The 17,069-nt window shown below is 41.5% G+C and overlaps 1 protein-coding gene across 3 annotated transcripts; it reads right to left on the reverse strand.

The window, feature by feature from the left end:
• Window positions 1-35: 35 nt before the first annotated feature.
• LOC120947757 (beta-alanine transporter) lies at window positions 36-15,980 on the reverse strand. 3 transcript variants are annotated; one of them, XM_040363399.2, is made up of 8 exons: window positions 15,864-15,980; window positions 12,400-12,707; window positions 12,195-12,310; window positions 4,945-5,107; window positions 4,679-4,855; window positions 4,390-4,539; window positions 910-1,137; window positions 36-782 (listed from the first exon to the last, which is right to left on the reverse strand). In XM_040363399.2, the coding sequence occupies exons 2-8, from the start codon at window positions 12,630-12,632 to the stop codon at window positions 83-85; spliced, it is 1,767 nt and encodes a 588-aa protein (XP_040219333.1). In that variant the 5' UTR covers window positions 12,633-12,707; window positions 15,864-15,980; the 3' UTR covers window positions 36-82. The 3 variants fall into 3 exon arrangements, with proteins under 3 accessions (XP_040219333.1, XP_040219334.1, XP_040219335.1); XM_040363400.2 differs by lacking the exon at window positions 15,864-15,980 and adding an exon at window positions 15,733-15,857; XM_040363401.2 differs by lacking the exon at window positions 15,864-15,980 and adding an exon at window positions 15,579-15,684.
• Between the last annotated feature and the right edge of the window lie 1,089 nt (window positions 15,981-17,069).

Genomic DNA, 17,069 nt, shown 5'->3' on the forward strand with positions numbered 1-17,069 from the left:
ATGAAGTAACGAAGGAAAGAAAACGCACATTCTGATTGATTTTGCTCGCTGAAAATGGAACAAACCGCGGGTGTGCGTGTTTTTATTTTCTTCCAACAGCCTCCTCCGCTTCGATGGGTACTGTCAGCCGAATCGATTCCTCTGGCTTTGCATCGGAACCGTCGTGGCGCTTGTCGGTGTTACTATCCGCCTCCCGAGTAACCTGGGGTGCTTTCGGTAGCGACCAGAAGCGTTGATTTTTGCCAAACTTTTGCGCCTCCTCGATCGTGTTCGGTAGCGATTGGTGCAGCGTTTCCGGCAGGAAGAGGGCCGCCAGTATGCCGACGGCGGACGAAAGTCCCATCACCAGGAACGGGTAGCGCACGTCGTACTCGGTGCCGAGGTGAACCACGTACGGGCCAACGATACCAAAGATGGTGGCCGCGATCGTACCGACCGCCATGCCCGTTTGCCGCAGACAGGTCGGATAGATCTCGATCGACTGCAGGTTAACGCCGAAGAACGTGATGCTGATGCAAAACTTGACGAACGTGGTCAGTACCGTGGCCGCCATTTCGTTGGCCGGATCGCGCACAATCAGCACCAGTACGAGACAGACCGCGGTGGCACAGCACAGAGCCATCGCGTTCGTTGCTCGCCGTCCAAAGCGGTCGGCCGCACGCTGTCCCGCAAAGGCTGCCGGCACCTCGATCAGCCCCTGGTACATGAAGTTAAGGAACGGGTTGCCATCCATGCGTGAGCTTAGTAGCACCAGCGTGAAGTACGTCACGCTGCACACCGTCCTGAAGGAAGAGAGAGAGAGAGAGAGAGAGAGAGAGAGAGAGAGAGAGAGAGAGAGAGAGATGTAGAGAGTGGCATTTAGAAGCACATCGAACGGAGCGACACGTTTGGTCGGTAGAGGCGTATTACCAGCACAGGATAACTAGCATCGTGTTTTTCGCCATCCGCCAGCCGTTGAACAGGGAGGCGAGTCCGTACACCTTGTCGGTTCGATGGTTGGCTAGACGCTTTTCCAGCACACGCTCATCGAACGCCAGCTCCCGGATGCCGTTGATGGTTGCAATTTTGCGGAACTGCACCATTGCCTCGCGGTAGTTTCCGCGTGTTGCAAGCCATCGGGGTGACTCTATTGTGTAGCTGTTGAGATGAGCAAAGATGGACATGTCTGGTAAGTATTGTAAGATGGGGTTGGTTTTTTTTAGATTTTACGGAATTTGATAACATATTTGAAATAAGATTGTTTCCTATCAGGGCGCCTTCTTCGATTAGTCGTAATTTTAATCCTATGACAATATTTTTGGAATAATTTATTCCAATAAGGTCACTAGTTATCGGTCTTCCGGATACGCAATGTAAATGTAAACTGACTATTATTAAATTGTAGTTGAATCATCTTCATACACAACACATTTAAAGCCAAACAGAAACAACATTTCATCCAATAATAATTACACGAAAGCTTCGAATTCTGGTTGATCATCTTTTAAATGATTGTGTTTATATCAACAATTTATGAATAAAATGTTGGATTCCGGTGATTATGGGCGGAACTCCATAGGGCACTGTAATTTTTTTTTTATTTACAGGATTTACCTAGCCAATTCGGCATCATAAAGCGTTATCTTCTTCTTCTTCTTCTTTGGCTCAACAACCGATGTCGGTCAAGGCCTGCCTGTACCCATTTGTGGGCTTGGCTTTCAGTGACTAATTGATTTCCCCCCCATAGCAGGATAGTCAGTCCTACGTATGGCGGCGCGGTCTATTTGGGGATTGAACCCATGACGGGCATGTTGTTAAGTCGTACGAGTTGACGACTGTACTACGAGACCGGCTAAAGCGTTATCAGTCGCCCTAAATACTGATTCGGGCGAAGTAAACCCTCAATTGGAGACTGTTATTGCTATTCGGGCGTTGTGAAGTATGAAATCTGAATTTTCTAGTTAACTAGATGTAAAATAATGCTTTTTGCGTGTAGTTTAACTGATCTATATAGATCTAACTGATTAATATTTTGAAGTTAAGTTAATTTAAGTTAAATTAATTAAAATTGTTCAATTTTGCGACCAATACTTTTGCGAATAAGATTTTTTCGATTAAGATTTTTTTTCTACCAAACATATTTTAGGCTGCTTTCATTCTTCACTATGTCCGATTCATACGTCACAAGTCTCGAATAGAAATGATAGTGCTCAATTGAAGGTTTACGTCATCCGAATGAGTATTGCCAGCCAAAAAATGGATAGATCTTAAGTGGATTGTTAAGTAAAATTAACGTTCGATTAGTACGTGTAGTGCGGCCTTTATCGTTAAGCTGCAAACGGCGCTACAGATATGGTGTAGTGAGGGAAGCATTCACTGGCCGATTCACTGAACCCCGAACGAGTGATTTTTCTGTGTCGAAATAAAATAAAAAAAATCTATACCGCTTAAACAACGTTTGTTTAGTTCACGTTTAATAAACTATCGGATCAAAGAAGGAGCCTGTTGCCAACGTCGCCATATTCCAAAATATTGAGAAAAAAAAAAAACAAATTTTTACTGTCTTTCCAATGCTAGTCTATAAAGCATAATTTTGCCAATCCGTCATTAAAAAATGAAACATGTATAAGAAAATTCAAGGATAAATACTTTAAAAACGTTGCATTGCTGTCTGAAATGTACTTGCAAGCTAGAACAGAAAAGTCCACAGGGCAGAATATGCATATTTTATATTTTAAGTATTTCGTTTTCTAAAATATTAAAATAATATTGTGTTGCTTAGAGTTTCATTTTCCAAATTTTTAATTGAAGCTATTAGAAACTAAGCAGCAATTAAAAAAAAAAATCTCATATAATATATATCAGATAACAGAAGTGTATTTCAGATGTCACGAAGCCAAAAGCTTACTTATTACACAGACAAATAGGAAGCAGTGGCGGATTAAGGGTATCGGGGGCCCTAGGCGGAAAGACGAGTTGAGGCCCCTGTAAATGGTAAATGTTGTTGTGCCCGGGGGGGGGACTAAACTTGCTGTTGGGATATTGAACACCGTCGGGGGCCCCTTCGATCATCAGTGACAGGTTCTATTTTTTTTTGCTGACGGGGGGGGGGTGCAAATGATTCGCCAGCCTCGGGGCCCCAACGGCCATCCTACCGGGGCCCTTGTCGCTAGTACTTTGTTCATACGGCATACGCATAGAATGGCGATCTACGGGGCCCCTAAATCGACGGGGCCCCAGGCGACCGCCTAGTCCGCCTACCGTTAGATCCGCCACTGATAGGAAGCATTCAATATTCGTGTTTCTGGGAAACATGATTCAACTCATTTTCACTAAATAGGTAGTATCGTTTTGTTTGTATAGCACAACAGATTTTATATGGAAATTCGTTTTCATGATCACCATTTTGACAGAGTTAACAGTTGAGTGATAAACGATTTAATTTACAACTTAACTCGCTATCTGTGTTATTGAGTTAAAACATGATTCCCCCGAGCTTGTAATGCTCGTTTTTCTGCAATACAAAGAAACACAAACGTTTGAGAAAAAAAACAAAGCTATCTGCATCAGCACCCATCCTGTCAAACACCACAACTTTAAAGCGCCATTTCATCGCAGCCACTGCTCATAAACGGTTCACTCGGGCCAGCTGTTTTCACTCACGGTGCTGTGTGTGCCAACAAGTTAGCGGGCGGCAAGTCCGGGCGCCTGGTGCTTTGCATCGTGCATGCACGAGCACAAATTAAAAAGTTTTATTTCCCTGCACCGTGCGCGACAACATTGTTGCATTTTCAATCAAGATGCCTTCTGGCGCCGGCTGGCATATACACATTTGCGAACGAAACAAGCGCTTTCGGGAAAAAGTTAATTTGATGGAATGCTTTCCCCTTCCTTGAAGCATCCAACCTTAGTTGCCTAGTTCCCTCCCGGAACCGAAACGGAACTATGCACGGCTGCTTCCGGTGGAACAAAGAATGCATTTCCCTGGTTTTTTTCTTCTTCATATATTCCGGAGAGGATAAAGCGCTACAGGAACTGGTATGCACAAGCGAGTTGCATAAAACGGTGCTTTTACAAATAGTACGACGCTGTGCCGTGCGTGAGTCGTAAATGACGCAGGACCGTTGCAAATCCCACCACTAAACAACCGTCTTCCGAAGTTCGGGAAACTGCAGTGCACTGATTGCCCGCAGCAGAAGCAAAAAATGTCCAACTGATTCATGCAAAAAGAGTAAATTTCTTTGCAGAATTACGCTTAAATGAACTTAGCCGATGACATGCGTTTGACACACTTTCGGACAAAGTGCAGATAGTAGGTTTGGGCACGGGAAGAGATGATTGCACCGCTACAGCGGTAGTTGGGGTAGCTCTATGGCACACCGGCCGACTGTGAGCGAACCTGCGACTTACCTCGGTATGAACATGAACAGCACGATCGGCATCGTTACAATCAGCAGCGCCCAGAACCAGTCCTTGGTGGCCCAGAACACCATCGGCAGAATGCACAGCCCGGTCGTCCAGCCGATGCACTGCATCATCGAAATGTGGCCGCGTCGTTCACTGCAAACCATGCAAAACAACACAAAAAAGCGGTAAATCCTCATTTCAACGGTGTCGGGTGTTCAATTTGTCGGTGTCCACTGCGGGCGCCCGATCGGGGCGCCACTGTTTGTCAATTGCCGTGGGGTGCGGCCGTTACCTCTTCGATATCTCCATGGCGATGATCAAAGGTGCCTGGAAGATGGAGTGTGCCGTCAGGCTGCCGACGACGGCCGCGATGCAAAACACGACGTAGTAGGCGGCGGTAAACATCGAAACCAGCCGGCCAACCGTAATGATCAGTATGCTCAGGTAGAACACCGGCCGGCGGCCTAATCTGGGTGAACAGGGGAGAATGGGGGAAATCGTTAGCTGTATCAACTGACAAACTGCGCAGGGGACGGCGGCAGCGGGTGGTGTGCTTACGTGTCGCCGAGATGGCCAAAGATGACTGTGCCGAAAAGTTCGCCCAATCGATTGTAGATGAAAATGTTCGTCTCCCGGAAGCCCTTGTCGCAGATCCAATCGTACTCGGTGATGGGCGTCCGGTCGTAGTACGTTCGATCGTACTCGTAGCCATAGGCGCAGTCTGTAATTGTGTGATAGGTGCATCGATAAAAAAGCGACAGAGAAATTAAAAGGGTTGGTGAATTTGGTGTCGCGTGCATCGCCAAAGGGTTGGCGAACGTTCTATGACAGTTGAATGTTTTAATGGAAACAATGAACAATTTAGTACTTCTGATCGCGCAAATCCCTACGTTGTGTTATATTTTTAAGAAAACCAGAACACGCTTTCACAATTTTACATACTTTATTTAACGCGCGCTGTCGAGAGCCGTTTCTCCTTCGTGGTCGGTTACAAGAACGAATATCATTATGGCAGCTTATTCCCGCGATCTAATTCCCTACCAATACACACAAAAACAGCACCTGTCAATCGTTTCGTTTATCGGTGAAACGCATATGCAAATAACGCAATTGAAATATTTCACTCGGAACTATGGGCATTTAAAAACATGAAACGTAAACAACTTCACTTTCAGTTTATACAAAATATTATCATACTTCATTCGATGTATAAATTATGAGTACGAATTATGAACTCTGTTAGTTCATAAAGATACTTCAACAAAATTATAAAGCAGTTTTCGTTTTATCGTGCTGTTTTCATGGATTATAGAAGTATTTAGCAGTGATTGTACGTTACAATCAAGAAGCTATTCCACTCAATGTACTCACACTCTAAAGTATAAAAGTATTTTTAAACATATTCATCCAACAAATCCTGTACAGTCATGAGCAAAAAAAACATTTCTTTAACAACTTGTATCCCCTGCTTCACCCTGCACAGGCTGTGCGTACACATAGACCGGCATTTTCCAATCGATTACACCGCGGCTGTTTCCTGCCCACACAAAACGCTAATTTCACCGTTCACTGCCAGTTCCGCTGATGATCGACTAAATTCACGCAACCAGCATTGCAGCGCTTTCATATCATAAAAAGCCCAGAAAAGAATGGAAAGTAGAAAAAACAGTTAGAAAAACGTTGCCACCGCCCAGCGCGAGTTTATTGAACATTGAGAGTGTGTTTTGAGAAAATGGAAATTTTCTGGCTATTAAATCCGGGAATTTCACTTGCCAAAACGATGCCGTTTAGTGTTTGCCGTGGCTGTGGCGGACTGAAGCCTCGCCGATGAGTGGGGGTTGCTTTTGGGAAACGATTTTACCGTAAGTGGTAGAATAATATCATCTTTCAAAGAAAGCTACTGTTTGGCCAAACGCATGTGTTGGGGATTCTATTTGCTCTCGACACGTTTGGCACGCGTTGAAATGTGAAATTCTTCGAACGGAATGTCGAAAAGTGTTGTGTTTTTACTTGCAAATGTGAAGAAGTGTGATACAAGAAGAATGGTGCTAGAAGCGTAAAATGGCTAGCAAATGAGAGGACAGCTAATCACTTGGAGGTATGGCATGTCAAAAACCGGAGTAGTGAAAAGCCTAATTTCGATTGATTCGAATAACTTCCAGTAGGTTTTGCTTGTAACGACACCAACAATAATGATGTAAATACGATGTTGTAAAAAATCACTTATAACAGTATTAAACAGTTCATGAGCCTTCTGAAGGGATTTTATCTCGTGTCTTTCGAATGAGTCTTTATCATTATTTATTAATCGATTGGTTGAGGATTGCTTTAACATTGTTCGTTCCTTCCATGTCTCTGTTTCTCTCCTCCCTTTTCTTTAATTCCTTTCTTCTTTGTCGCTGTACTTCATATGTCTCCTGGCCGAATTTATCAGGACCTGTATAATTCTAACTCATATTTAATATTTCTTTTAAACTGTTAAGAAAACCAAAGCTTTCAGAAATATCAGCAAATTAGCCGTAAGTGAAATGACGCATATAGGGATTTGCTAGCTATTAACAAAGTATTTGTTTTTTGTTTCTTTCTAAGTCATTTCTTTAAAAAACCTAATTTGTTTAGTCTGTTTATGTTAGAAATAATCCAATCGCAATAAATAAATCTAATAAATATAAATAATCAAATCGCAATAAATGAACTACAGAAACTTCATTTCAAAGCTCCATACTCTTGGGTATGGGTATGGTTATTTTTAAGGACCCAAAGGGCTAATATAGGGTATGACACATTTTCGCTATTGACAACATCCATCCAATATACAACAGCATATATAACAGTGCATACAATAGTTTCATCGAGGGTCTCTTTGCTCGATAGGGGCAAATGGGGACCCCATGGATGAAGGGGTCAAACCTTCAAAAAGACCTCCATTTCTTTTACTGCCTAGAGCACCGCCCCCACCCCCTGAATCCGCCACTGATCAAACCATCAGAAGAAGAAATTGCTTATTATTAAATTGCTTGCATACGAAATCAAGAGCGGTACATTAAATTGATCATCTGATTCAAACGAGAAATCGTCAAACAAAATCACTCTACACGAACGGAAAAGAAATCAGTATTATAAGAGCATGTTAGAGACTTGTTTGGTTGTCTTGAGTCATTGCTTCCAAATTGAGTTAAAATCGCTTTGTTTGTCAAATCAAATTGCAACGTGAGACTCAGGAAGTCTTGCACAATTGTATAATTATTCCCACGTGTTGTGTATCATAATTCTTTAAATGTGTTTGGCAATGTTATGGAATGTAGTGCTTGTGTAATGTTTCTCATATTTCTGTGCAATTTGCTATTCCCACACTTTTTACAGTAAATTATTGCAAAAAATCCATTAATTGTTTATACATTAATTGTTGTATCAAAAAAGATCATTGAACATGTATAAAAATACTTCTCATTTCCTTTTCATTAGAATGTATTAATGTGTCAACACACATATATTGAATTACATTACCCACGAAGTTACTTTACAGCTACCTATCTACCATGGCAACATTCACCATTTTGTGCGCTTCAGTCCGTGCATGTTAAGTGAATGAATTAACACACTCTAATCTGCCTGCATGGGGATATAGTACTGTTGTAAAATAAATCCCATCGTAATTTCCTTTCCGCGACTGCATTAGGTGCGCTGTGAACTACTAGCAGAATAGTACCTCTCGATTGGTGTGCTTCTGGATCCGTTGCAGTCCGGTTCGTTGGTTTTCTGATTTTGCTCACACACAGACACACAGAAAAACACAAACGGAAATTTCGAAGCTGCTAGAGGTTTCTCTTTCGTGCTTGCTGTATACAAGTCGAAGCGAAACACTAAATTTAGCAACATCTTTGCCTCGGTGAAGGCCAAAAAAACACACACAAAAAACACATGCCATGCGTCTCGGTTCGAGTGCAAGCACGTTGGCGTTTTTCCCTTTTTAAAGGCAAGCAGAGTGAAAAGTTTACAGTACTTTAAAAAAAGGAATGAATACCACCAGGTTCGTGGGTCCTTGTGTAACGGTTCTCAGACAACAAAGAGGCTGTCTAGAGTGGAGCAAGGAATCTGCGATTCAACTTCAAGTCTACGTTCATTTATATTTCGTTTTCTGTTGCCTTGATCTGAGAAGTGAAGGCATTTTTTTTATTTCACTTGAAGCATCTGCAAGGTGGATTGGGGGTGTTTAACTTTTTATGATATTTTACATTCCGATTTTTTTGTGTTTCATTTCATTCCAACAGTTATGTAAAAGTTTCCATTGCTGTAGTATGTTACATTAGTACAAGTATTTATTTGGGAATTATTTGGGAAAAAACTTATACAGTTTGGGTAGTAACTTCAATATATCCATGAATTCTTTATACCGAAAATTGGTTATTAATGAACTATTGATGCATTAAATAATTAGATAATAATTTCGTACAAGTCAAGCATATTTTTTGAAACTTATATCAACCAATCATATGCATAGATAAGAACCGAAACGGACAACAACTGATAACGAAAACGGCATGTGCTGCGTTATAAATAGACAAATGATATTAAACAAATATTTTCATTACATGTTACTCCTCTATTTCTCTCCGCACACTAACCAGTTTGTACTAATGGAACGTGAAACCGTCCTTCGACACATAACCCGCGAACAAGCGAAAATCCTTCTTGCTTACGCAAACTTACTTTCAACAGTACTCGAGTCACTCGAGATGTTTCTTTCTTTCCCTCCACTCGTACCGACCGTGAGCTTTCGTGCGGGGTTTTCCCATGCATCGATTGCTGTATGTACGATCGTTTGAGCTCCGTTATGGATTATGCAAAGAATGTCTGTCTTCAAGCCGTGTCTTCTGCTAAAAAGGGAAACCATTTTGGGAAACAAGCAGCGCAGTCAACACCAAACGATGCAGAATACGTTGTCTTCCCTCGTTATCATTTCACAATTGATGTCCTGCCATGGGCTACACTCTGATTATTTCAGAACAATTTAAGAACTTGCACTGGGAGGGTAAAACAAGCAAGGAGAAACCCTTTTTTTTTGCACTTCGTTCTATGACGTTCTTTGAGTTTCGTGGGGTGTACCGTGGGCATTATTGCTTAAACCGCTTAAGGTCGCGCTTTTGCATTGTTTGTTACCTTGTTGTTACTTTTTCGCTTGGAGTTTTTTTTAATGTGTTCGTTTTATGCAAACTACAATAAGTGGAGAGGTTGGGCATTACATGCGCATGCTATTGTTGGTTGCAATCTTTTACAGGGGGCGAAAGGCTACAACAACCTCAGCAAAGTTTGATCGTTTATTTTTAAGCTTTTTCCTGTGCCCCGTCTTCTGTGAGGAGAGCAACGACCTTAACGAACTATGCAGGAAGATGCACATATTTGTCGAGTCTTCGAGAAATAATAAATCATTGTTTGAGCCATTTGTTTAAACTTGAGTTAAATTTCTATAGAAAAGACGATGCTTTTAAATGTTGAAAGTAGGATAATTGTAACACTGCACTATTTAATTTGTTACACAAAATGCATCTGATATTATGAGATGGTTGTAAACTTTGATTTGTGTTTCATCTTTTCTTGAATCTGTATCTTTTATCCGCAAGCAATGCCACTTTTCTTTGTTTGCCCTAAAGCTGTAATGATATCATCCTAAAACGAGTCTACATTATTCATTTCACCATACTACAAATTTCTCCAAAAGCCTCCTGATTGTACTGGATAAGAAAAGTAAAAGTTTCTCTCACTCTCGATCTCGTGATTTGTGTGTGTGTTTTTGAATGTTTGGTGTAACTTGTGTGTTGCCTCATGCATATTTTTTATTGCACGCGCAGGAAAAGCATACCCTTCGTCACATTTCACATTCAATAATTTCCTCATCCCAGGGTCGTCTCCAGTGGGTAGATTGTTTGGTTTTGGAGAAGAAGTAAAAACTGTTTGCAAAACTTCTTGACACGCTCAACGGTAACGGAGTTTGTCGCAGTGCTCGTGCTACTGTTATGTGATAGTTTTTATCCCAACCCCTATCTAAGAAGCAGGGAAAGTATTAATCGTTTTTACCACGTTTGTGTAATCGTCTTATACAGCTTTTGCTTCAATCTGATTTTGAAAAGCACACAAAGTGTTCAGTCGAGATTAAAAAAAAAAACACGATTGTAACTTTACCCCATAATCTTCCGGGCGGAGTAATGTTGCTTCTACAGACTTCCGCGGGATGGGTTATGTATCTACCCAAGTTGCAGCGTTTAAATCACAACCGCACACCGAAGTAATCTTCTGAGATTTGGGCTCTGGAGAATGTTGCACAAAAACACATTGAAATAAAATAAAATAAAATAATTTTAAGCCATGTTCGCTCAAAAGCTTCGTGCTGGGTTGGCTTTGCTTGCGGTCAGCTTTGATCCACCAGTTCACATCAAAGCAATTCTCTTCATCATCGAATGGGACTCAATCGGTGGTTGTGGTGGGTTTTTTTCTTGCTGCGGTGGAAAATTCATTCAAAAAGGGTCACTATTTCTTTGAATACCATTTGAGCCACCATCTGGACGATGGACGAGTTCCTTATGGAATGAGCCCGAAATGAAACGACACAAACGAAAGAGGAAAACAGCACATTCCATTAACCTAAGCCGTCCATAAATGACCATTACAATGATGTCGGAAATGCACTGTAAAAGGATATGTTTTCTATTCACATAAAATTCCCAAGAGAAAGAAAGGAAAACCGACAACGACTACGATGATCATCATTTCGTTGCGGAACTGTGTTTTTTCTCCCTTCGGTTACATATTTCCTTCTTTCTTCCGCATTCTATGACCGCAGCATTGGCTCAATGTCGCTTTGCTGGAACGTCTCCGCAAAATCCGCCCTGTTCAGAATAGTGGCACTCGCGCTTGAACCGGAGATAGGGATAAGCAAAATAGTTTTCCACAAGATTAAACCTTCTTCACGATTTGCCATTTTGCCTACGCAATTCTCTCGTAGTAGGATGTACGGAGCAGGAAGGTTTGGCTGGAGGCTATGGTACTGTAGCCTTTTTAACCGTTTAACACGCGTCCGATTCGAATAATCTTTGCCACAAGCACCTTCTCAGGGTTCCGCTCTTGGGAGAGGGTACTCACGTGGCTTGAAGGACTATTGTAACGGTATCGTATTTTTTCCTGCCTTTCCATGCTTTTCCTTCGGCCAATTGGTATACGATTTTTTTCCTCTTAACGTTCCGCAAATGCTTCCATTTTGCTTACTAAACCACCCGACTTCCTTGGGCGTTTCGAGCGCTGTAGCTGTATAGTTCGGTTCACCCACAAGTAATCCTCTTTAAATTGAGCAAACGAATCCCTTGAAGAATTTTGCCTCACAGAGGTTAACCAATAGCAAAAAGAAAGCAAAGTAACCACGAAGGATTGCCACACAGGCCCTTACTGGGCTACGGCCGTTGAAATGGTATGTGGGATGGCCTTTTGTTGGATTTCGTTACCAAGATTACTATTCTAATGATCGATCGTGAGAGGGGAGGACGAGAAGGTAAACGAGATGGTATGCGATCACATTTTGATATGATTTCGAAATCAAAATAACGTTTGTTACTTCCACTGACCTTCGTTCGACAAAGCCCTCCCCGGGTAGGGTTGCGAAAAATCGTAACCAATCTTTCAGACTTAAAACGACCACTTGAAGGTTTGAGCTATTTATGTAAATGAGGATTGTGATAAGAAAGGGAAAAATAAAACGAAAGTAGCTTCCAATCCTAAGCCCTCGGTTCTCTAATCTGTTCTGTAGTTTACACACTCACCGATGATGTCGCTGCTTGCAAAGCTCCATTCCGAGTAGTGACGCTGCAGATGCTGCTCGGTGATGTTGTACATCTGACACTTGCTGTACCCTAGTTGGCCCCGGTTATCCGTCTCTCTGTGTGATGAAAGGCGTAAACAAATCGTCAAAAATCTGCTCACATTCAGTGTGGTCATGAAACGGCGAAAATCCAGCCGCTCCTTTACCTGGGTAACGTGAGGTTTTTCCAGAGATTTGCATCGGTAATGTTGTACTGCTCCATGCCCGGCACGAAGCAGTTGTGGGGCGGCTTGTTGAGCGCCAGGATTATGCTCATGTACGACATGGAGGCAAAGCAGATGGCACCGAAGTTGAAGAGCAGATTGTAGCGCCTCTGAAATTTGCCATCGTTACCGGCCTGCGCCATGATTTCGTCGTAGCTGTCGTCGGGCGTATCCATTCTGGTGCTCTTTCTTTAATCTCCCAAGGCGAAGTGTTTTCCACTGGAGTTCGTGCTGGGTATACGCGGCAAATGCTGTGAAATAAGATTATTGGTATAAACAATCAAAATCAAACGTTTGAAATGGTAGGCAAGGGGAAAAGATCGTATCATTGCTTGTAAACTAAGGCACACACTCTATTTTCTGAAACAGGATGAATTTGGAGATCCTCTTTCAGGAATTATCTCATAACTTGGCAAACAATTATATAGAAATACAATTAAATGTAATACAATAACTAAAGTCTCCTTTTCGATTTGTTTGTTGGAAGTTTTCCATTCAATGTTATTGATTGTTTTATTACTCTGTCTATTAATAGAAGCCCCGCCCTATAGGACGTGGGTTTTTCAAAATTCCAATCGTTTCCTCGTATTAGAAAATTCGATCAGGAAATTTTTAAACATATATGGCTTAACTATTGAGCCTATAACGATGGTTCTAATATGCTCTTGTACTGAAGAGCAGCTATAGCAGTTTGAAGAGTGAAAATAAGACATACAAACAAGTAGTTCATGAAGTTGTACTATTTTTGGGAGCCATTTGTAGGTAATAGATCTACCAGAGAATCAAATGCTCATTCAAAATAAATATTTTTATATTTTTTTGTTTAATTTAGAGGCTTAAATGTTAATCAACTCTTTTATTAAATATTTATAATCAAATTGAAAGTATTTTATTGATTGGTCACAATTGTGATTATAATTTGGTATCGATGAGTAATGAAACACTGTAATAAGAGTTTTATTAAACTGATAACAAAAAAAATGTAACCAAAATAAAACTATTTTTTCTTAATTTATGTGTTATTTAAATAATAAAAGCAATTTCAGCATAATTTAAAAGGAGATATAAATTACCAGGTCGCTATACAATACAATACAGTACAATAAATTATTATACGAAATGTATCCGTAATAAGTTATCTTATAATACTAATCCCAAGGCAGCAGTTACAAAGATGTTTCATTACTCGTTACAATCATCATTTGAGATTGATATTTGAAAGGCAATTAAGTAACATTTCATTCATTTGAAATAACCATTTTTAATAACCATTTCAATTCATCTTCCAAACTCTGCACCAATATCAAATATGTAATAAAAGAAAATATATCTCCCCTATACTAGCCAGTTTCCATTTTTTTAACCACACATAGTCAAAAGCGTCTGCGCCTTTTAACTCGCAGGTTTAATACATCCCACCTATCTACATAATCTGTACACGTTTTTGCCCCTCAGTCTCAGTCCAGTTTTTCCGACCGAAATTAGTCCCGTTTTATTGCGTGTGTACGCAATGCGTATTTGCGACCGAAACAATTAACCGAACAACCTTTTTCGCCATTCCCATTGCACACGGACTCGGAAGCAAAACAGCCACTGTACCACGGCGAACGGCAAAACTGTGTAATCCTTATTACTGCTGCTGCTGCTGCTGCTGGCGGTACTGCTCGCAATCACGCTGTCACTAGCATGTCGTTTTCATTTTTCAAATAAGCACGAGGACCGTTCCCTCGAACCAGCAACACACAAAAAAGGAAGTGAATTAAAAATAACGCTTTACTGGGTTGGATGGTCGCGAGGCAGTGTAAGCATATGGGCAAACAGAAAAAAACAGCACGCAGTATCAAAAGTAAACGAACGACGGAACGAAGACACATTTTTCTCCCGCATGAGCGGCAGCAGAAACAGGTGAGGGTGACTTCATTTTCATATTTTAATTTCCACAAGCCGAAAAGGTTCGTTGGCCGGAACGGCACACACGGAACGGTAACCACGATGTGGCAATAGATTGTGCCCGGTAATCGTGCATTCGTCAGCACAGCGGACTGGTTTGCGCTAACCGCCCAACCACACTGTAGCACTGTCGATTAAAATTTTAATTTTGATGTAGAAAAATCGTTTTCAGGATGGAAAGCTTTATAGCGTACAGTAACAAATATAACATATTCCCGAGTAAATGACTGCTACTGCCGATGGGTAGATGCTTCAGCAACAGTAAGCAATAAGCGCAATGACAGCAATGGTTGATTCCATGTGAAATTATCGATAGAGCAAGCAGCGCTGGGGGATGATGATGGCGTTTTGAAATCCCAAATGGTCGGTGAAACGCACATACATTTAAAGTGCTGCATTGACGATGTTTTGCGCGGAAAAGTATGAAAGCTCTTGAATTGGATTGATTGTAAATTGAAAACCACATTCACGTTTCTATTGGGCAACAATAGTGAGATAGATTTGAGCAATAGGGTTCCAGCTATTCAAAATGTGATAGCGTGTGCTTTGTACTATTTCCTAAAGCACGTAGTTGAACATGACGCACCGATTGGCTTGGTTGTTTTATGGGTTATTTTCAATGTTTCTGCCTATTTTGTATTTGAAAATAATACGAATCTATAGCACGTTGAGTACTATTCAATCCCATGCAATATGGACTTGAATTTTAGCACATTTTGAAAACGTATCGTTCCTTGTTGGATTTGGAGAGCGTTTTGTTGAATTTATTACAGGAATAACGCAGCATTTCATGAAGCAATCTAGTTGTAAATTAAATTAAACGAGATTTCTAGCTATTTCCACTACCAGCTGCGCAAAACTGTGAGCCTGTTCGATGTTCTCCATTGCCAAAACACTTATCAGGAAAATGAAGTCTACTCTTCTAGGCAGTGATATTAATCATACTCAATTATTCCACTTCAGGGAAGCTTTTCTCGTCACGCTCATTTGACTGCTGCTCTTCAGATGTACGATTATCACACTCAACTTGTCCATCATCCCTGCACAGCTGTCCACTTTTCTATTCCTTTTTAGAACCCTCCTCGCTTTTGTGAAGCAAAAAAATGGCTCTAAAGTTGTCGGACTTCTACTTCATTTATGACCATTTCCGGAGTGACAAGTATGCATCTCACCGGTAGACCACCAATCAAGCTGAAACGACCGCTCAGCTTAACCACCCAAAAGATAAAGCACCAAATCACTTGACCGCCACCAGAGCACACCTTTGATATCCTTTCGATCACACATTAAACCACACACACACACTCGCTCACCAACCCCACTCACATGGTAAAAGCACTTTAATTGACGTATAATTGGTTTTCAATTTGTTCAATCAGTCTGTCTAAATGGAGCTCCAGGGCTCCGCCAACACAGATCGGAAAACTCTCGGCTCTACCATAATCACTTCACGTTACCTCGCACAAACTGTCTGGAAGTCTGGATGCTGTCGCTGGATGGACGAACTTGACGAGCAGAATCCGACCGTCGCCTCGCGAGATGCCGCCCGAACTGATAAGTGGCCGTGGCCATACACAATGTCCACCCGCCGGCGCCGTAATCCATGCGTCCATCCAGCATTATCTTTTATTGGATTTCAGATTTTAAGCGCGAGTCCGCTTCGTGTGGTGTAAGTACACCGTAGGGTTCATCTCTTGGTAGTTTGTTCAGTCATGGTGAGTTTGCACCGGCACTTGATAACGCAACTAGGCTGGTTTGGTCTACCAGTGTGTCGCGCAAAGAGTGATCGGTGCCTATTGCGCATTGCTGCTGGCCAGATTCCATGTCGATGAATGATCCCTTTTTGATCTTGTGCAATTGCACACTCTAATAAGGAACTGGCACGCATCCACTGAGGTGGTGTAACAATGTGTACTTTATTGTAATCAGACACACTTCCTTATCAAACCAAACCCGGTGAACAAGCCCGTGCAGGTGAATTGTTTTATACGTCGCTTTTTTGTTGCTGTACGTTTGTTCCAAGGGCTTAAGAGAGCAATCGAGACCACAAGCCGGAAGATTATTGCTGCAGACGGAAACTCAAACATGACGTTTAGTGTCTTTATGCACTGACATCTACCAATAGCTGTGAACAGATTCAAGGTTTCGCTATTCTGACTGTCCAGTGCGTCATTGTTCTGCCGTTGAGTTTGCGATGAACTTGAACTACAGTACATCTTCGCTAGTGGCCAGCATTCAACATGAAGCATAAATTGCTCCAATTGTACCACACACTCATCGGTATCGCATGGTAAACGTGGTAAGAAGAACGTGCGTGGCATTATTCAATCAAGTGCCATTAACGTTCCCAAGCGCGACGAGTTAGTGCAACGGCTGCCGAAAATTATGGACCAACTGGTAGTATGAGATTAGGCTAGTAATGGAATAGCTTCAGGCCGGAATTGGCGGCAATACGTCTTTTATTTTCGAGTGGACAATGAAAGACGGAAGTCGCGTTATAATTTTCATCCTACCGGTCTATATAATGGCAAGCTATTTATAAATACGTCATTTCAGTCATTGGCCTTATCTAACAAATCATATAAATTAATATAACGAATCATATAAGGTATTGTAAGCTTAACAATGTATTGATAGCATTTTTTGTTTTAAATTCCAAAATT

The sequence above is a fragment of the Anopheles coluzzii genome, chromosome 2, assembly GCF_943734685.1.
Source record: "Anopheles coluzzii chromosome 2, AcolN3, whole genome shotgun sequence".
Classification (NCBI taxonomy): domain Eukaryota; kingdom Metazoa; phylum Arthropoda; class Insecta; order Diptera; family Culicidae; genus Anopheles; species Anopheles coluzzii.

Bases quoted from the DNA above. Each gene is read 5' to 3' on its own strand.
- LOC120947757 (XM_040363399.2), bottom strand. From the start codon at position 12,632: ATGGATACGCCCGACGACAGCTACGACGAAATCATGGCGCAGGCCGGT. The intron at 4,856-4,944 runs GTAAGCACACCA...CTGTTCACCCAG, and splicing joins TTTGGCCATCTCGGCGACAC to ATTAGGCCGCCGGCCGGTGT. The intron at 4,540-4,678 runs GTAACGGCCGCA...CATGGTTTGCAG, and splicing joins GCCATGGAGATATCGAAGAG to TGAACGACGCGGCCACATTT.